The sequence below is a fragment of the Lepus europaeus genome, chromosome 14 (assembly GCF_033115175.1).
Source record: "Lepus europaeus isolate LE1 chromosome 14, mLepTim1.pri, whole genome shotgun sequence".
NCBI lineage: Eukaryota > Metazoa > Chordata > Mammalia > Lagomorpha > Leporidae > Lepus > Lepus europaeus.
This window is the reverse complement of record NC_084840.1, coordinates 21,343,440-21,363,107: the sequence shown is the minus strand read 5'-3', so window position 1 is coordinate 21,363,107 and position 19,668 is coordinate 21,343,440. Positions and strand designations below refer to the sequence as shown.

At 64.3% G+C, this 19,668-nt stretch overlaps 1 protein-coding gene across 2 annotated transcripts; it reads right to left on the bottom strand.

Moving 5' to 3' along the window:
• Positions 1 to 2,467: 2,467 nt before the first annotated feature.
• IKBKE (inhibitor of nuclear factor kappa B kinase subunit epsilon) lies at positions 2,468 to 19,668 on the bottom strand. Of its 2 annotated transcripts, XM_062210238.1 has the most exons (22): positions 19,518 to 19,668; positions 18,922 to 19,010; positions 17,265 to 17,371; positions 16,682 to 16,822; positions 16,352 to 16,481; positions 15,632 to 15,813; positions 15,313 to 15,473; positions 14,341 to 14,451; positions 13,901 to 14,080; positions 13,289 to 13,485; positions 12,612 to 12,676; positions 12,442 to 12,533; positions 12,212 to 12,298; positions 10,871 to 10,946; positions 10,672 to 10,784; positions 9,128 to 9,204; positions 7,407 to 7,446; positions 6,723 to 6,824; positions 5,706 to 5,802; positions 4,924 to 5,024; positions 4,703 to 4,774; positions 2,468 to 3,137 (listed from the first exon to the last, which is right to left on the bottom strand). In XM_062210238.1, exons 3-22 carry the CDS (start codon positions 17,349 to 17,351, stop codon positions 3,104 to 3,106), a joined length of 2,145 nt encoding a protein of 714 aa, XP_062066222.1. In that variant the 5' UTR covers positions 17,352 to 17,371; positions 18,922 to 19,010; positions 19,518 to 19,668; the 3' UTR covers positions 2,468 to 3,103. The 2 variants fall into 2 exon arrangements, with proteins under 2 accessions (XP_062066222.1, XP_062066223.1); XM_062210239.1 differs by lacking the exons at positions 18,922 to 19,010; positions 19,518 to 19,668 and having other exon boundaries at positions 17,265 to 18,914.

Genomic DNA, 19,668 nt, shown 5'->3' with positions numbered 1-19,668 from the left:
TCCAAGCTCGCCTGGGCCCACCTGAGATTAGAACTTCCCGGCTGGCGCCGCGGCTCAATAGGCTAATCCTCCACCTTGCGGCACCGGCACACCGGGTTCTAGTCCTGGTCGGGGCACCGGATTCTGTCCCGGTTGCCCCTCTTCCAGGCCAGCTCTCTGCTGTGGCCCAGGAGTTTAGTGGAGGATGGCCCAGGTCCTTGGGCGGCCCTGCACCCCATGGGAGACCAGAATAGGCACCTGGCTCCTGCCTTTGGATCAGCACGGTGCGCCGGCCGCAGCGCACTGGCCGCGGTGGCCATTGGAGGGTGAACCAACGGCAAAGGAAGACCTTTCTCTCTGTCTCTCACTGTCCACTCTGCCTGTAAAAAAAAACAAAAAACAAAAAACAAAACAAAACAAAACTTCCCATGTCGGGGCCAGCGCTGTGGTTCACTTGGTTAATCCTCTGCCTGTGGCGTCGGCATCCCATATGGGTGCTGGGTTCTAGTCGCGGTTGCTCCTCTTCCAGTCCAACTCTCTGCTGTGGCCCGGGAGGGCAGTGGAGGATGGCCCAAGTGCTTGGGCCCTGCACCCGCCTGGGAGACCAGGGAGAAGCTCCTGGCTCCTGGCTCCTGGCTTTGGATTGGCACAGCGCCGGCCGTAGCGGCCATTTGGGGAGTGAACCAATGGAAGGAAGACCTTTCTCTCTCTGTCACTCTCTCTCTCTCACTGTCTATAACTCTACCTGTCAAATAAAAAAAAAAAGAAGAAGAAGAACTTCCTATGTCACTGCCCACCCTGCACAGAGGCCTCATGGCCAAGTGTAGGGGGCAGGGGAGGGCGTGCCAAGAACCACCACTGTGTACCAGGCACTTTACGGAAATATCTCGTCTCTTCCTACCTGTCACTTGCCACCATCCACACAGGCAGCTTTAAATACTGATTGGACGTGACTGAAACCTGGCTATGGTTCCAAGTTCTTGAATGTGGCTTGGGAGCACCCTTGGGAGCTGTCTCCTCCCTTCCCACTGCACCTGTGGCGCCCCCCCCCCCCCAGCATCCTTGCCAGTAGCAGAGGAATGTAGTAGCTCCTACCTCCTATGCTAGCTCCTCCCACTGTGGGGGTGCCTTCCTGCCAAGGCTCCACCTGGGTCCCCTGCCCCGGGGTCGGTCCCTGACACCTTCCCCTGTGATGAGAGTGACTGCATCCTACACTTGAGCTGTGTGTTCCTACCACAGCACCCGCCGCATGAGATGGACACAGCTGCCTGCCCCCACGGTGGGGGCTCCCCCGGTGACGCGGTCACACTGCAGTCCCAGCACCTGGCACGCACCTGGCAGCCACAGGTGCTCAGTTCCCATCTGATGACCTGACTGGCTTGTTCACTTCAAGTGCCATGATGTTAGGAGTCACTAGAGTGGCGGAGTCTTTGAATGCCTGAGGATCGTACAGGTTGCCCTGGACCTGGGTCCGGTCCCTCCTCCTCTGTTGGGATGCGACCCGAAGCTCCACGGAGCATGGAGCAGGGAAGGCAAATGCGGCAGCCCCACCCAGCATCAGAAGTGCTGAAGCCCATGACACTGTCCCCTACAGCTCCTGTCCACAGGCGTTGGCCTGAGCCTCACGCAGGTCCAGCCGGCCAGAAAGGACACAGTGTCTGGGGACATTGAGGAAGCAGCTGCCCCCAGAGCCCTTGAACTTGACCTCATAGGCCTGAAACCCCCATTACACACTTGTCCTGGTGCAGCAGGCAGCTTGGAGCAACCCTCCCCTGGACCTTCGGATGGCGTGGGGGCACCCGTCTCCGCCAGGAGCCAGGGGGCTGGGGAGGCAGCTTGGGGGGCGTCAGCCTCTAGCACTCAGCTTTCCTCACTCCGGCCCTGCATAGCCTCGGAGGACTCGGGGACCCCCAAGGATGGGCAGGAAGGATGGGGTTCCTGGGGGTTAGGCACCATGCTGTCTTCACACTTCAAGGGGCGCCCCCAGGGCTCCGGCTCATCTTCCTCTCCCTGGGGGGCAGCGCAGCTCTGGTTTAAGGAGAGGGGAGGGCTGCAGGTGTGGTCAGGAGGGAGACCATGTTTACGAGTAGTCTGCCCAATTCTCCCCACGTAGCACAACAGCTTCTAGAAAAAGAAAAAAAAAAAGGGACCGCTTAAATCAGCCCTTAGCAGCGCTGAGAGCTAGTACTTAAGATGCAGCCTTGGTTCTGAACAGTGGTGGAAATGGAAAAACAGCAGATGCTTGGACGATGAGCTTGAGATACAGAAACAAACCAGGCCTCACACACAGCATCCCTGCCGGCAGCAGGCAGGCCGCTGGAGGGGAGCAGGCCAGCGCTCCCAGCAGAGCCCACCTTCCCCCGCTCCTCCTCCAAGGAGGGCGCCCCTGTGCGGGCAAGGCAGGGTCAGCACTTCTCACAGCTGCCCCCCTGCCCACCTTGGGGGCACGGCTGAGGGCCCGCCCTGCCTCTCAGTCACAGCCCAGAAACAGAAAAGAAGGCCACGTTTATTCCACATCCCCTCAGGCCACCTGCTGAGGCCGGCTCGCCGCTCCCAGGAGCAGGCGGGGCTTCCAGGCAGAGGGCACCTGGTGTCAGTTGCCCATTTTCACAGCCCGACCAAGAGCAGAGGGGGAGGAGGCTCTGCTGCCCGTGGCCGGGTGTGGAGACTCCCAGGACCCCAGGAGAGGCAAGGGTCACGTTCAACGTGAAGCACACGGAGGGTCAGCCGGGTGACTCACACCCTGGTCTCTGGCTCTCTGGGGAGCACAGCTTTGTAAACCACAGTCAGCGGGGGTGGGAGGACTGGGCCTGGGACAGCCTCTTCTTCCATGGCTCCGCCAGGTTCTGCCCTCCATGCCTGGTGATGGCGAAGCAGCAGGTGCACCTGAGTGAGGCATCAAGTCAGCCCAGGCAGTGGCTGCCGTGCTGTCTCCTGGGGGTCCCGACAGAGACGGCCAGTGCCGCCTCCCAGGTGACAGGCAGCAGAAGGTAATGCTGGCACATCTCCCAGCCAGCGGCCAGGAGGGAGGTAGGCTGATGAGACAGGACCGATCTCGCTCTGGGCTTCGTCCCACAGTGCAGAGGAGCTGGGTGCGAGTGACGCTCATGGCTCCCCATCGGGCTCAGGCATCAGGCACGGATGTGACCTTACCCAACCTGTAAGGGAGGAGCCAGGTTAGCTCTGCCCACCTGCTGCAGCCCTCACCCCTGGGCCCAGCCCAGCCAACTTCCAGGGCCCTCAGCTGTTTAAGTGCTCAGCTCACCCACAGGGACCCACCCTCGGGGTCTCACCCCAGCCTGCTCGGGAGAATCACGTAGGAGCTTATGAAGCCCTTGGCCCCAAGCCACCCCCAGGGTCCCTGGTGACTCCAGTACGCAGAGTCAGGAGGAGGGAGAAGGAGATCAGATGGCCCCACTTGGCTCCTTGGCTACGGCTCTGAAGAAGGAAGTGAAAATTCACGTAAATTAACTTTGGAGCCGTCTGTAAATAGACCACATATCACAGCAAGCAAAATTTATGTCGGCATTAAAATTAGAACTTCCTGCCCCCGCAGGGCCATGTGGGAGGCCTGGCCAAGAAGCTGTCTTTATGGGGGTTGAAGAGGGTAGACTCTCCCCTCGCTGGAATGGGACAGGGAGGCGACAGCTCGTGGTCAGGGGACCCTCAGGAACTCAGAGGACAAACCAGGAGCCCAGTGCTGGTGTCCCAGACCGGCGTGACCTCTGGGGACAATGGCGTGCTTCCCTCCACCCCTCCCCTAGGTGCCTTGAATGTATCATCCTATTTAATTCCTGTGTTGACACCGGGAGCTAGGGATTATTATCCCTGTTGACAGGCGATGCACCGAGCCGGAGTAGAGCTCATCGCCTGTGAGTCAGGCTGCTGAGGAGGAGCAGTCAGGATTCAGATCCTGCTGGACCCTGACTGCCAGCCCACTGCTTCCCAGATGGGCAGAGGGCAGAGGCCAGGATGGCATGGAGGGAGTGAAACAGGCCCGCCGACCTGCAGGGCGAGCAGGGACCGCCCCGCATCCCGAGATGATCCCTTTGGCGGTAAATGCGCCGTGGGGCGGGTATGTGGCCTAGCCCTTAAGACACTGCTTGGGAGGCCACGTCCCGGGAGTGAATCCTGCTGTTCCTGACTCCAGCTTCCTGCTAACATGCTCCCTGGGAGGCAGCAGGTGACGGCTCAAGTGCCCGAGGTCCTGCCTCCCAGGTGGGAGACCGGAGAGGGAGTTCCCAGCTCCTGGCTTCAGCCTGGCCCAGCCCCTCTGTTGTGGGCATTTGGGAGACCCTCATGTGAGAGCACACATACATCCTCCCTCTCTGCCTTTTAAACACACAAAATAAACAAACAGTTAAAAGATGGGCTTTGTTGTGGGCCTCCAAGCTGGCCGGCTCTCCCCCTTTTCAAGAGGGCTCTCGGTTAAATGAGCAGCTGCTAACTGTACTCTTCCGGTTTTCTTTTGTGACTTTGAGCCGTGCAGGTGCAGGGTCCCCAGTCTCCGCGGAGCCGGCCCACCACACCCATCCCCGGCCTCCAGCCTGGCTCTGTTAGCCCTGTTAGACTGTGTGCAGGCAGAGCCTGCCAGCCACCAGGCTGATGAGGCTCCACTGCCGTGGGGCTGCGTAGAAGGGCACAGGTGCCGTCCAGCCCAGGGCCGGGCACGAGGCCTCCTGCGGTCTCCCCGGGACCAGCTCCAGCCCAGCCCAGCCCTTACCGTTCGATGATGCGGTTGTTGTCCTGGAGGTCGAAGGCCACCAGCTTCATCTCACAGCACAGTTCTTGCATGCTGTCCACACACAGGCCACACAGTGGCTGAGGCTCCAGTGGCACTGCCCTGGCTCCTTCCCCGGGGGCCTCCCCCACCCCGACTCAGGCCTGGCCCCGGGGTCCCTAACCCCAGCCTCCGCCCTCCCGCGCCGCCTCCCCTGAACTCACTGGAGGGCCAGGTCCTGGGGTGCAGGACTGGGGTGAGGAGCTGTGGAGGGTGGCGAGGCCTGGGCGCCCTTGGCTTTATCCTGCAGGAGTTGGTCCAGGATCTGCAGGGAAGGCGGGCGTGGGTCAGGGGCTGGGCCAGCTACTGCGTGGCCAGCTTGGGGACACACTGAGGAAGGGTCCCCAGCCTGGGTCCCTGGGGCGCCTGCTCGCCAGCCTTTCCCAGCGCCCTTCCTGCCACGGGGGTGCAGCTGGCGTGGCACCATTAGTCTTCTATGCTTGCACAGTTCTCCTGTGAGTCTACCCTAGCCCTCTGGTGATATAACACAGGCCAGAAGCTGCAGAATAGGGACAGGACCTCCCTCCAGCCTCGGGAAGCAGGGCCCTGCTGCGTGGGCTGCTGGCAGGGAGGCGAGAGGCAGCCACGCCCTTCTCCCTCTCGGCTTCTCAGAGCTGCTCGTGTGTTCTCTTCGCAGAGAGCAGACCATGAAGCCAAGGACGGCTCCCATCGCCCTCTCAGGAGTGGCCTGGAGCCCACAGGACAGCGAGGAAGACGTCCCAGCGTCCTGCGGCCTCTGTCCCTTGCTGTGACCATCACTCCGAGGTCCTCCCACCAGGTACCTCCTCGGTCCCCACCTCAGGGCTCACTGGCGGATCAGAGGCCTCTAACCCACGTCAGACTCCCTCCAGGAAGCTCTGCCCAGAGGCAGGGGGCGGCCCCAGGGCCCTTCCCGGGGTATCCCGTGCCCTTCGCCACAGCCCTGACTGCCCCAGGAGGGCCGCACCTTGCTGAGGCTCTCCTGGGCGCCCTGGGCCTCTGTGTTACAGGCAGCCACGGAACAGCCGACCAAGCGCAGGTGGTTCCTGGTCTTGTGCACCTCCCTGCAGGCGGTAGGTGAAGAACAGAATTAGAACAGGACTCCTGGGGAACCACACAGTCACCGACGTGTCCTGGGCATGTGCCTGCCCCACTGCCTCTGCCCTGCTGGGGTGGCCTCTCCCTCACCCACCTCCCGCCTCCACCCCCATGGTGACTGTGCAGGGGGCACTTCTGATGGAGGTGGGGAGGCCCACCAGGACCCAGCTGCATGGCTGGGGCCGGGCCGCACGTGTGGCCAGGGGAGGCTCCAGGCGGGCAGGTGACCGCTCACGCCCGGTACCTGAGAAGGGAACCGCCCACACTCCCACTCCTAGAACAGACCCAGCTCAGGGCTCTCAGCGAATTCTCTGCTCTCTCAAAGGACCTTACCCCACGGCGTGGGCAGGAAGCCAGGCCCAGGGCCACGGAGCCCGAGGTTGGTTCTCAACCCCGGGCTACCCACCAGCATCGCCCCGAGGAGGTTTTACATTCCCGCTGTCCCAGCCTCCCGCAGGCCGACAGAATCAGATTCGGGGTGGGATGCAGGAGGGGGCCTGTCTGGGAGGCGAAACCCTTGCACCCTGCCGGACCAGGGCGAGAGGACCACTGCCTGCCCCGCCTCCCTGGTCCGGCTGTTCCCACAGCTCAGGGCCAAGGGAGGCAGCCTAGCCCGTAGCCTCACCTGGCTCTGGGAGATGTTGGGGAAGCGACCGTGTGAGCCTGTTTGCTCACCTGGAGATGGGGGATAGTGTCCACCGCATACATTATGCACCGCGGGATGTAATAGGCTAATGGGTGGCAATCCCCCAGCACACTGCCTGGCCCACCCAGGTACCGGCTGCCCATCACCCCACCTTCTCTCTACGTGAGGCTCCTGGGATGCCCGGAGGGGCCAGGCAGGGCCCTGGGGTGTGTGCGCCCAGGAGGGAGGCTGCGCCGTTACCTCATCCACTTGCCGTGCGTGACAAGGGACGCCTGGTACTTGTGCACGCAGTCCTCCTGGAATACCTGCAGCAGCCTCTTGGCCAAGTGGCTGAAATTCACCCTGCACAGGCAGAGACGCCCAGGCGCCCACATGAGCAGTGGGAACCACTGTGCATGTGCCTGGCGCCCCCTCGTGGCCGTGGTCACCTTGCCGCGGAGCCCAACCATGGGATCACAGCAGGGATGCGTCTCCAAGGCAGGAGGAGGTGACAGTCACCCGCTGGGATCATGAAAGGCCAGACGTGGGAGGGGCCGGGGCCCTCAGTGGACACCCACTCTCGCCAGCTTTGTCTCCAGAGGAACAGGGAGATGGTTATAGAAAGGGTGTGGGGGGTGTGGAACTGGGGGGGGGGCAGTCTAAATCGCCATCATATCAGGGAGGGCTCCCGGGGCCATCAGAGCTCCCAGGACCAGAGCCAATGAGGGCAGAGGTCAGAGGCAGGAAGAGGGGTGGGAGGCCAGTGAGGACGGCCGGAGAAGCAATGCCAGTTACATGCAGACTGCTCCCGATACCATCCCCCCATCCAGTGACACCCCCACCCCACCCCACCCCTGCTGCAGCCCAGCTCCCGCCTGGGGTCTAACCAGAGAGCTACCCTGCCCGGGGGCCGCCCACCCGCCCGCCAGCAAACAGGCCACTCACTTGTCCAGCTTGTGGATCTGCTCCTCGTTATAGCCAAGCCCTAGGAGGAGACAGATGGGCATGATGTCCACGAAGCAGAGTGGCCGCAGGGTTGGGGACAGCAATAGAGGTGATGCCAGCCCGGCCTGGCCCTGCGGCACCCCAGTAGCTCATTACGACTTGGTATGACGTGATGAGTGTCGCCAAGTACCCTGTCACGATTCAGGGGTCTAAAGAGGCTTCGGCCGGGAGCAGAAGATGTGGGCCTTGGAGCATGGTGCTCAGCCGCAGCCCCCACCCAGCCCCTGCCCAGAGTGACGCGGCCAGCAGCCGCTGGGCTCCTTCCAAACCTCCACTCTACAGGCACAGCCAGCCCGGCTCTTGCAGCCACGACCCGGAGAAGCCAGGCCACTGCCTTCTACCTTTCCCTCTCCGCCAGCCAAGTCTTCTGTCTCAGCTGCCTCCCAAGGCCCTCAGGCTCCTGCATCTCCTGCACTGTGGAGATGCTGCCCCCTCCTGGGCTCTGAGGGAACAGCAGGGAATAGTTGCAGCAGCACCCACAGGCAGTGATGTAGGTTGGCTCTCTCCAGTCCACTCCTCTAAGAATGCCCTTCCTGGTCTGGAACCCAGCCAGCTGTGAGCACTTACACAGCCCAGGAGACCTGCATAAGGGACCCCGGCCTGCCTCCGTGAGCAGCGACTTCACCGAGCCCGTTGCCACGCGCACCATGTGGACCCACAGGCTTCCGGTGAGGGCCTCGGGCGGGTGCCCTGAGTGCTGCAGGGCATTCTCCAGCGGCAGCAGTTAATGGTTCTAGAGGCCAACTGAGAGAAAGCTCCTTGGAGCCTGCGAGCCCGGTGGCTGACAGTGGGGTCGGACAGAGAGCGCTCAGGTGGCCCAGCGTGCTCTTCTACAAAAGGGTGGGGCGCCGGTCCCTGGAGTTCCCAGCATCAGGGCTCTCAGGACAGTGGCTGGCGCAAGGGAGGGGGTGGGAGCTGATTAATTTACATCTGAACACCAAAGCAGGTGCACGCTCCTCATCAGCACTGCTTTATTGTTCTGTGACAATGACATTTCCCTCTGTTCCAAGTTTAGCTTCCAGACACAGACCTGACTTAAGTGTAAGATACGCATGTGCTTTGGAAGACAGCACAAAAATGGAACGGAAAATATCTCTTCGGTAATTTGATCTGTATTGGTTATACGCTTCAATGATAGTTTGATATATCTGTTGAACACAATATATCATTAGAACTAATTCTACCTGCTTCTTCCCGCTTTCTAACAGTGGGCCACAAGAACCGCTCATGGACCCACGTGGCTGGGTCAGTGTCCTAGGGACCGTGCTGTTTCTGTGGCCCCAAGAAAAGAGGAGACCTGGCCGGTGAACCCCAAGACCTCAGGCTGCAGGGGAAGAAACGTTTGGGGCATGGAGGTGAGAAAAGGGGTGGGGTCTAGGAGTACACTGGGGCTTTCCCAGGCTCCCCTGACCCCTTTCACTAGCCCTGTCTCCATGGCATCACTTGGGACAGGAAGCCCTGCCCCCCTAGCCTGCCTCCTGTGAGGATTAGTAGGCAACCCAGGTGGGCTGCCTGGCCCAGGCGGGCTCTAAATGAGATTTCCATCCCCCTTCTCTGAGTGCCCCAAAGAAACAAGGGTAGGGACCGCCCAGGCTGCCGGGGGAAGGCAGCAGGGAGGGAGCACCGGTGACTTCACCGCCCCCTCCCATCCCCCCGCTCACCTGGGCTCATCCGAGACTTCTTGAACTGTTTGTAGATGAGGTTCATCTTGTCCAGACAACACTGGATCTGCTGGGTGCTGCGGGCAGAAACCAGGGGATCAAAGCAGAGAGCGGAGGGCAGGGCAGGGGAGAGGAGGGCAGGGGAGGGGAGGGCAGGGGAGGACAGGGCAGGGGAGGGCAGGGGAGGGGAGGGGAGGGCAGGGCGAGGGAGGGAACGGGAGGGTGGGGAGAGGAGGGAAAGAGGCGAGGGGAGGGGAGGGCTGGGAAGGGGAAGGAAGGGCAGGGCAGGGGAGGGGAGGGCAGAGGGAGCTGGTCCCGGGGCAGGGAGGTCCCTCTCGAGGGTGCTCTGTCGAGGGCCTGCAGGCCTGGGTTGAAGGTGATTAGCGTCTCTTCCTTCCCCCTTTAAGCTGGACCCACACCCTTCCAGGTGCAGGCAGTGTGTGTGTGTGTGTGTGTGTGCGTGTGTGTGTGGGGGGGTGGAGGCCCAGAGAACTCCAGCTCAGTGGTTTGTGGAGCTGGACTCCGGGCAGGGCATGCTCTTGTCCACCAGGGCTCTGCCAGCCCCCAGGAACCTGCCCCCACCCCCGCCCAGAGCGTGGGGGCGGAGAAGGAGGTGGCTGGGCTGGGAGCTCTGAGCCCCAGTCTTTAGCCTTAAGGCTCAGGGGCAAATGTGTTCTGAATTCAGAGCTGACTTTTGGCTCCAGAGAGGTAACTCAGGGCATGGGCAGGCACGGTGGGAGCCTGGTAAGGTCTGGGGCAGCGCCCGGCGCCCGCTAATCAAACGCTGCCTCCAGAGAACCCGGGAACGTGCAGCCCAGTGGGATCCACAGACTCTCCCGAGCCTGCCTGCAGCCAGAGAGCTAAGAGAGGACCGGGCGCTTTTCAAGGCCTTTGGCATGTAGAGCCCAGGGCTCGGGCCACCCGCTGAGCAGACCCTGACGGCAGAGGCGCCGAGAAGGGGCTCTCTCTGGAGTGCCACCTGCCACCCCCTCCAGTGCAGCCACGGAGGCCATGGCTGTGGCTTTTTTGTTTGTTAAAAGACAAAATGGGTGTTACACGCTGCAACCCCAGCCTGGTGGCCGCCAAGACAGACGCCACCTGAAACCCCGCTCTGTCGCTTGTCACTTCCTAGCCATGCCTCGGAACAAGCCACCCTCCTGTGGGAGCTTCCCCAAGACCAGTGTTACGGCAGCTTATCATCACCACCGTCATCACCATCATCATCGCTATCTCCAGGAGCCCGTGAGACACTAGATGGCAGAGAAGCCATCCGAGGGAACAGAATTATTCTCTTCCTTGGAGTTATTGCCCCCGCTGAGGTCCGTAACGTATTCTTCCACCTCCCAGATGGGCGCAGGAGCCCGGAGCCTCTCTCCCTGTGGCTGGTCTGGGGGGGGGGGGTCTTCCTAGCTCCCCAGCCTCCAGCCCTCGCCCGCGCCCCAGCCCTTGCTGGGAGAGAGCAGGCTGACCCCTCCAAAGGCTCGCGAGCCTTCCAGCCGCCCACTCCCCACCGCCAGCCCATGAAGAAGGAAAATCCCACAGACCTTCTGTCCGCATGTACCTGAGCCTGCCTCTTCGCCAGCTCCGCGCCCAGCCTGCTCAGGCTCGCCTGGGTCTCCGTGATATTTTGGGAACATCTGGAGAGGACCTCTGCCAGCTGTGGAGCCCAGAGGCAGCCCCGTGGGGCGCTCAGCTGCGGGCTCAGCCACCGGCCTGCCCCGCCCGGCCCCTGGCCCCACTCACAGTCCGCAGCCTGGACCTCAGCTCCGCGGCTCCCTGCAGCTCCTGTGGCGTGGGTGTCTCAGCCGCGCTGTCCGGCCTCGAGAGAGGGAAGGAGAAAGCCGCATTGAGGGGTGCGGCGGGGCGGGGAGAGGCAGGGAGCCCCAGACGGCACACTGGCCGCGGCAGCCTGGCCGGCTTCGCCCCGGGGTCTCCTGGGGTCAGTCCTGGCTGCCCCGACAGCTGCCAGAGAGGAGGAGTGGGCGTAGGGGCCGCGGAGTGGCTGCTGTGCCAGGAGGCCCAGGGGCAGACACAGGCCGCCTCGCACCTGCCGCTCGGCCCACCCGCAGCTCAGAGTCCCCTGTGGGCAGAGCGCAGCTTCAGACCTTGGAAGCATCCACAGGTGTCAGACGGAATGGGGTCGCAAGGCACTGGCGCTGCCAGCCTCAGGGACCTCCCAAGTGTCTCAGTTGGAAAACAAGGGTGCAGAATCCAGAGGTTGGGGGTGGGGGTGTTACAGCGGCCTGAGGCGCCGGCCCCGGCCCACTGACCGCGCCAGGCCTCTTCTGCTCCCCGCGTGCCCCCTATTCCTCCCTGCCCAGTGGCCATCAGCAGGCTCGCGCCCACCCTGCCTTCTCGGAGGAGGCCTGGGGCGTGAACGGGAGGCAGCAGGCAGCCGACAGCAGGCCCGCCAGGGGGCGCTCTCCCCAGCCTGTGGCTTCCTGGTCAAGAGCCCACACGGCTCCCTCAGGGCCAGTTTACTGGGGTCCAGCCTCTCTGTAACCAAGACCGGCTCGCGGCCCTCTGCTCCCCGGGCCAGCCCCTCCGTCTCCGACTTCCTGTGGGGACTGGGAGCTGGGACTGGCCTCAGCGGACGTCACAGCACCCCTTCTGTCTCCCAGTTCACAGCCCCCCTTTCTGTCTCTGCCCAGACCTCCTCACCCGAGGTATGCTCCCTCCTTCTGGCCTTAAACACCTCTTCCTCCAGGAAGCCTTCTGTGGTTGTCCCTACCCATCTCCACTCTCCTAATCCAGCCACCCCGGTAGCCCTCATGTGCATGTGACATGAGCACTACACGTCCCCAGCAGCCCCTTCTGTGCCTGGGACAGGGCTCTGCTCGGGGTCATCAGCAGCTCTGTCTGATGCCATTCGAAGGTGCCATCCCTGCCCTCTGGAGGCCCCCCTTTCTCTCCCCGAACCCCCTGCCCCGTGGGCCCCTTCCCCGAGGTGAGGGCTGGGCCAGGGCCGTCAGGTGTGCAGAGGGGGCACAGGGCGGGGCCAGGGGGCGAGGCGAGGTGCATGGCCGGAAGCATGGGGTGAGGGGAGCACCAAGGGGTCCCAGGCGGCCTGGGCGGGACACGCACCTCTCAGTGCCCAGACTGCTGCTAAGGAAGAGGAGTGCGGTCCGCGTGACCTCCAGAGTCCGCCTGCACGTGGTCTGCAGCACCTCCCTGCCCGAGCGAGCCTGGGTCAGGGCTGCCTTGCCCGGGGGACCCAGGGTGCTGACCCTGACCCTGACCCAGGGGCAGTGCGGAAGTGGCCCGGACGTCCGCCCCTCACCTCCCTCCCACCCCCAGCCCTGCTGGGAACTCACACGACCCAGTGCAGCCCGCGAAGCATCAGCTCCTGTGCGTGCAGCATGGCCCGTGCCAGGCGCAGGGCCTGGTAGCCGGCACCCAGCATGCCCTGAAACACACGGGTGGGCCTGTCCCTCCCCTCCTACCTCTGTCCACGCCGCGCCCGCCCCTGAGGGCCGCCCCTCACCTTGGCGGCATTGTAGTCTGCCTGCAGGTCCACTTTGGGGATGAACTTGGGGATGTCCAGGGCAGCTGAAGACAAAAACCCCGTCAGAGGGGCCTGCCCGTAGGGTCGGGGTCAACTCTGAGCTCATCTTTGCGCCTTCTCAGCTCACACTCACCCCGCATTGCCAAGCGCCCCGGCTCCCGCCGAAACACCCCCCCCCCCCTTCCCAGCACAGAAGGTGCATCTTGACAGTTGTGGTCCCTCACTGCCACCTCGTGGACAATTTGGAGAACTACATGTTCCTGTCTCAACAGCCAGGAACGGGGACTCGAACCACCCTCTTGTCCACAGGTTTTAAGGTTAATTCCCTAAATCCTCTTCCCTCTTCCTCTGAGAAGGAGGTGGCAGTGGGCTTCATCCAACTGAGAAGCGATGATATTTTTTCTAGAACTTGGAGGGACGACGAAGCTCCGGGCCCCCGGCCTTTCCCCCTTTTCTCCCACGGGCTCTAGCAGCTTCCTGGACACAAACTTCCCAGGCGAGCCCGGCCCCGAGTCTCCCCGCGGCAGCTGCAGTTGCTGTCACAGCTCTGAGGACACTTGCCCAAGCCCCACAGCGTCTCAGAGACACGTGCAGAATTAGAACCCAGACCTGCACCCACTGTGAAAAGCAACCAAGCCCCGGGCGGCCCTACTCACGGTCCCTGAAGGCCAGCCCCTTGGGGGTCTCGCTGGCCGCGCTGAACAGGGTCAGGGGGCTGCTGGCAGTCGTGTGCGCGATGTGCTGAGCCGAGACGCTGGGCTCCAGGACACACGGGTGGCCCTCAAAGAAGTACTCCTGCTGCCGGGGGCCCACGCTGGTCTGCTCGCACACGGCCTCCAGGAAGACAGCCACCCTAGGCACACAGGGCATGGGCCGTGAGGTCGCAGGCAGAGTGGGAGGTGGGGGCGGCTCCGGGCGCCCAGACCCCGCAAGGAGAGGGTTGCGCAGTTCGGAGGGAGGGGCTGGGGTGCTTCCTCTCTCCCCAAGGGTGGAGAGACAGAGGGCAGAGGTCATGGGTGCACCCAAGGGGCGCGGAAGCCGGGGAGTGTTCTGTGCCCATACCCCGCGGGCACTCAGCGAGTCCCATCATGGATGCTGGGGCTGGAGCCCTCGGTGGGTGCCAACTTCAGGCCGCGCCCCTCGCACATGCGCTTCTCGGAAGCACCAGCAAGAGCCCTGTGCCACTTGCCCTTGTGGGGCGGCCAAGTTAGGCTTGGCCCCGGGGAGCACCCCACGGAGCGCGCCTTCCCGCCCCGAGGCCCACGTACGTGTTGTGGGCGTGGATGTAGACGTGGTGCAGCACGGCCTGGGACAGGGAGAAGACGTGCACGGTGATGCGCTGCAGGATGTCGCTCGTCTCGGCGAAGAACTGGTCGAAGCCCCAACACTTGGCCGGCTCCACCTCCAGGATGTTGGCCAGGATGGGCACGAGCTGGCCCTGCAGGCCCCTGACCCCAGCACACGGGGCTTCAGCAGGAGGCGGGGGGGGGGGGGGGCGGGGGCGCCCGAGAGCGCGCTGAGGAGCTAGCGCCGAGGTGGGGGCACATGGTGGGTTGGGGAGACATTGCTGGCAGAACTCGCGCCGGCTTCCAGGCGGGGAAACTGAGGCCATGAGGCAAAGGGTGTGGTAGCCAGCCCGCAGCACACCCGGGCCGGCTGGGACAGCAGCAGAGAGAAGTGGTCGGCGCCTGCCTCGGGTCCCACTCACATCGACAGCCGGCAGGTGACCGGCAGGGCGTAGCTCCACTCCAGGGGCCCGTTCTCCCGCCGCTGAGTGCCCGCGATGGCCCCGGAGGGCTTCTCGGTGGTGATCCGATACCTGGGGTGGAGCGCGAGTCACTGAGCGGAGCCCCAGGGCCCTGGCTCCAGCCTCCCGGCCCTGGGTGGTGGCCAGAAGCCGGTTTTGAGAGACACGTCGCCTGCTCGGCCCTCTGCGCCCCAGGGCTCCCTGCCCGGTCCCCTGCCACAGCCATGCAGCCGCCGCCCACACGGGCGCCCAGGGTGAGCTTGGCCTGAGTCCCTCCTCCTCTTGACTTTCCTAATCTTCTGTCCCTTCCAAGCCCAGCCCCCTCTGCCACCCAGGCTAGGCCCCGCCTCACCCAGGCTCCCCTCAGCTAAGCCCTAGCTGAGGGTGGGGGCTCGGGCCTTCCTGTAATCCACCCAGGGTCTCCTGCTCTGGGGTTTGGGACCCTCGCATCCCACGCAGGAGCGCCGATTCGAGTCCTGGCCACTCCGCGTCCCATCCAGCTCCCGGCTAACACATCCGGGAGGCAGCAGATGACCGCTCAAGTGCCCAAGGCCCTGCCACCCACATGGTGGGACGGGATGGAGTTCCCCGCTCCTGGCCCAGCCCTGGTGTTGCCAGCATTTTGGGAGTGACCTAATGGCTGCAGGGGCTCTCTCTCCCTCTCTCTGTCTCTCCCCCTCTCCTATAGTGTGTCAGCGGTCTCCCTCCACGCCCGGGCAGGGCTCAGCATCTGTCCTTTGGCTGATGAACAGAGGACCAAGAGGATCCTGGGTCAGGGTGGATCCGAGGAGGGCCCGGGAGCGGCAGGGCACAGGAGCCACCGCAGGGCCGCGTCTGCGCAGGACAGCCCGGCCCAGGCGCCGCCCTCCCTCCGCCCCCACCCCTGTCCCTGGTCCCCCTGTCCCCGCCCCGTCCCCTCCCCCGTCCCCCTACATGATCTCCTTGTTGCGCCGCGGCCCGCCATAGGGCACGAAGGGCAGGCTGCCGGTGGCTGCGTGGTACAGGGTCACCCCGATGCTCCAGAGGTCCACGGTCACCCCGAACGTCTTTTGCTGGGGCTTGCGAAGCACCGCCCGCTCGTACATGTCCGGGTGCTGCCGAGAGAGAGGGCGCATGGGGGGCCAGGCCTGAGCCCCGGCCCGGCCCGCAGGTGCCCGCCCGGGACGGCTCAGACCCGGCCTCGCTTTAACACCTGCGCACGTGCGCGCTGCGCGCGCTGGGGAGGGCGCCGGGCAGGGAGGCGGCCGCTCACCAGGTACTCCTCGGTGCCATAGACCGAGACGAACTTCTCGTCGTCCAGCAGCTGGCGCGCGGCGCCGAAGTCCGTGAGCTTGTAGACGCTCTGGCCCTCGCGACCCACCAGCCGCATGATGTTGCCCGGCTTGATGTCGCGATGCACCACGCCGTTCTCCCGCAGGTGGTTCACGCCAGCCACTGCGCACACACGGGCGGGCGCCGCTAGCCGCCGTCCCGGGCCCCCAGGGGCCGCCCCAAGCCTGCAGCCCCACCCCCACCCCCCCGGGTGGATTACTCAGGATCTCTCCGTGTAAGCGAGGTAAAGGGCGTGCCGGCACATGTGTCCTGTTGGCCATTTCTAAGCGCCCAGTCTCTAGAGCCTGCGCATCTTCCCAGCTGAATCTCCACCCCTAGCAAGCAACACGCAGGCCCCTGCGCAGCCGCGACCCGTCTCTGTGAACTTGGCTACCCCAGGAACCTCGTACGTACGACATCCCACCACTGTGGCCCTCTGTGTGCCTTTTCAGGGCTGAGTACTATTCCGCTGCCTGTATAGACCACGCCTTGTCTGGACGCTCAGGCTGCCCCCGCCTGCTGGCCACTGGGAACCGTGTCTGCCCCAGGCCTCTGAACGCACAGCCAGGCGTCCAGTCATTTCCCTGTGGGGCTTCCCCGACGCCCAGGGCCTGGGCTGCTGCTGGCCTCAGCGGGGAGCTGAAGCCTGGGAGGGACTCACCCACGCAGCGCAGGACGACCAGGAACTCATCCTCCGACAGCCCGAAGGCGTTCTCCGGGCTCTCCAGCACGCTCAGCAGGCTGCCCCCCGAGCAGTGCTCCATCACCAGCACCCTCTGCCTGCTGCCCCCCTGTGGGCGGCACAGAGGCGGCTCAGTCCACTGCCACAAGCCCCCCATCTGCACGCCCCAACTTCTGGCCCGGCCTCTCCTCCCTGATCCCACACCCTGCAATCCAGGGCTGCCGCCTCCAGGAAGCCCTGTCTGATTGGACACTGATCCCACCATTCCTTTCCTGTTCTGTCTGATGGAGGCTCCAGGCCAAGACCCACCGTCTCCTCCACTGCGAAGAGCTTGACGATGTTCTGGTGGTTCAGCTTCCGCAGGACCTCAAACTCCCTCTCCTGCACCTCCCGGGGACGCAGGTAGCTGGCGGTGTTGAAGACCTTCACGGCCACCAGCTCCCCGGATTTCTGCGGAGACACAGGGCGAGGCCACAGCTGCAGCCACCTCTCCAGGAACACAGCCCAAGCCCAGAGAGGAGAGGGCAGCCTGGGGAGGGATGGGGGGGGGGTGGAGGCACCTGCCCTCGGCTCCTCCCCCAGCTCATGGTGGCATGGCGCAGTACAGGGAGGTGACAAGGGCTCGGCGCACCTGCTGTCCACCGATTGCCAGCACAGGGGCTGCCAGCAAGCCCTGCTGTGAGCCCTCCATGCCAGCCCTGCCCCTGCCTCTGCGGGCCACGCCCCCCGCCCGCATCTCCTTTGCATCTTGCTCTGTGGATCTTGCTGTGTTGTCACCTTTCTCTTGTCCCAACTTGTGCCCGGCAGAGGAGTCATCCCCAGGAGCCCTTCTCCCCCCCACTCCAGGGTGCACGGGCCCCCGGGCCGCCCCCTGCCGCCCTTGAGGCCTCACCTTGTTGCGGGCCTTGTACACACTGGCAGTGGCGCCCTGCCCCAGCAGGTCATCCGTGTGCCACAGGTAGCTGGCCGTGCTCTGCATCTCCGGCCCCGAAAGACAGCCTGCGGGGAGCCCCGGAGTCCGTCCCTGAGCGGCAGCCAGGCCCCAGGGCCTGGAGGGGCTCCATGTGGTCTTTCCATGGGCGAGAGGCCGGGGAAGTGGAAAGCACAGAAAGGTTACGTAACTTCCCCAAAAAGCACAGCACAGCACCACATGCAGGCCCTCAGCGAGAGCACAGGACCTGGGCCTGGCCTGGCTCCCCCGGGGCCCTGCAGCCCCTCGCCAGACAGACACACCTCTCCTCTCTGTCCCATCTCCTGGGCACTGAGGATTCTGGAGTTTGGTGTGCAGGCCTGGGGTTGTCCCAGGAAGTAGGAATAGCGCAGGTGGAATGGCCCGGGTCAGCACACCACCCCAATCTCCAGGACTGCAACACGAGCTGCACCAGGAGCCCCTACCCCACCCACCGGCCCGCCTGCAGGGCCCACACTTCCTGCTGCCGGGAGCTGACAGCTGCTCCCCCGGCGGCCAGCAGGGCCAGCTCAGTGCTGCTCCAAAGAGGACAGGGCTGCAGGGACAGGAAAGCTAGAGAGACAGAGACACAGAGAGAGGGGAGAGGGGAGGATCGGGAGGCCCGAGACCCTCACACCCAAGGGCTCAGGAGCCCCCAGGGGGACCTAAGACCCCTATCCTATCGCTGCTGCTGCCCTGTTCTCTCTAAAGGCCAGTTCCTCTAGAGTCTGGCTTCCAAAGTCAAGTTCAGTGCTTGTCTGAGACCTGGCCAGGGTTGGCCTTTCTGAGATGTGTGGTAGAAGTGTAAGGAGGGCCGCTATCCCCAAAATACTTTTTAAAAGAAGTTTGTTTGAGAGGCAGAGAGAGAGAAAGATAGAGACTCAGAGCTCTCCCCTCTGCTCCCCTCTGCTGGGTCACTCCCGGGATGCCCACGATGGCCAGGGGGCAAAGAAGATCCCGGAGCCAGGAACCCCACCCAGGTCTCCCCTGCGCCTGGCAGGGACCCGGTCACTGGAGCCATCACCCGCGGCCTCCAGCAAGGAGCTGGACTCAGGAGCCGGGAGCCAGGGTGGGGAGTCAAAGGTGCTGGACACGGCAGCTTCGTGTCCGGGCCAGACACCGGCCACTTTTCCCTTCGATACAGTGGGGAAGGCTGGGCTGGGCTAGACGGGACCTCTTCAAACTGCGGGCTGCCCTGCCTGCCCTGGGAGGGATGCACTGGTGCCTGGCGTGAGCTGGCCAGTCTTTCCTGGGGGCTGAGCAGGAGTCACCAGCGAGGCTGGAGCTGTGAGGCTAGGCAGAGCCTACTGGTCCCAAAGCCAGGGGCCCAGCCTGGGGAGCCAGCGGGCAGCAGACTTTACCCCTTCAGCATCCTCCCCAGGACCAGCAAGGGACCTGGGGCCCGGCAGAGCAGAGCTGACCGCCCGGGGTCGCAGGCAGTGTGGTGCAAAGGGCAGAGCCCCGGGCCAGGGTGGCCAGTCCCTAGGTCTGTACGCTGTGCGACCACTCCCTGCCCCCACCCCTGCACCCGGCAGAGGGGCTGGGGAGCTGCCCGCCCACCACCGCCTCCTGGGGCTCCTGCGTGGCCAAAGGCACTCACCGCACGCTCTGAGCTGGAGTCAGGCCCAGCCTCTCCCTGGCGAGCGTGTGTCCGGCTTCCTGTGTGAGGCAGCGAGCCCAGGAGCTGAGCTGCGCCGGAAAGAGGAGGGCGGAGGGCGGATGAGAGGCAGCCTTGGGTGCTGTGTGATCTTTCAGTCTCCATCAAAGGCCACCAGCCTCAGCCCATTAACCCTTTCCTGTCGGTCACCTCCCCCACGGGGCGGGGGGAATGGGGGTGGTTTCCAGTCCTTTTCCCCGAGCGGTTCCGGGACCCTTTCCGGGCCACGCCCTCTCCTGGGACTCTGGCCAGGGAGCAGGGCCCCAGGGAGAGGTGAGGGCAGGCAGTCGGGGGCATCAGGCAGCGGAGCCTGGGAAGAGAACCCTGTTGGCCACGGGCAGCGCCCTAAGCCGCGACCCTGCCAGCCTCAGGCCGGCTTCCCACGCGACACAGGACGCCACGGCCCTGCGTGCGGCCGGGCCTGGCCGCCCCTCCCCCGCGCAGCAGCCCACTCACCCCATCTCCCGCCTGGGGCAGGAGATGCGGGCTTGCGGGAGGGGAGTGCGGCGCCCCGGCTCTCGGCGCTCCCTGTCACTCACGGGCAGTTCCACAGCATGCTGGGCCCAGAGGCTGCGCCCGATGAAGCGGCCTGGTGGCGCCCCAGGAGCGGTGGCTGTGGGGTTTCCGCGGGACACTCAGCTCGGCACAGGCACAGTGCGGTGGCTCGCAGCTCTCACACTTCCTGATTTC

Excerpts from the sequence above, each read along its gene's own strand:
- IKBKE (XM_062210238.1), bottom strand. The coding sequence starts at position 17,351 with ATGCAGAGCACGGCCAGCTACCTGTGGCACACGGATGACCTGCTGGGG. Across the intron at positions 15,814-16,351 it reads GGTCGTCCTGCGCTGCGTGG|TGGCTGGCGTGAACCACCTG; the intron begins GTGAGTCCCTCC and ends GTGTGTGCGCAG. Across the intron at positions 15,474-15,631 it reads ATGGCACCGAGGAGTACCTG|CACCCGGACATGTACGAGCG; the intron begins GTGAGCGGCCGC and ends CTCTCTCGGCAG.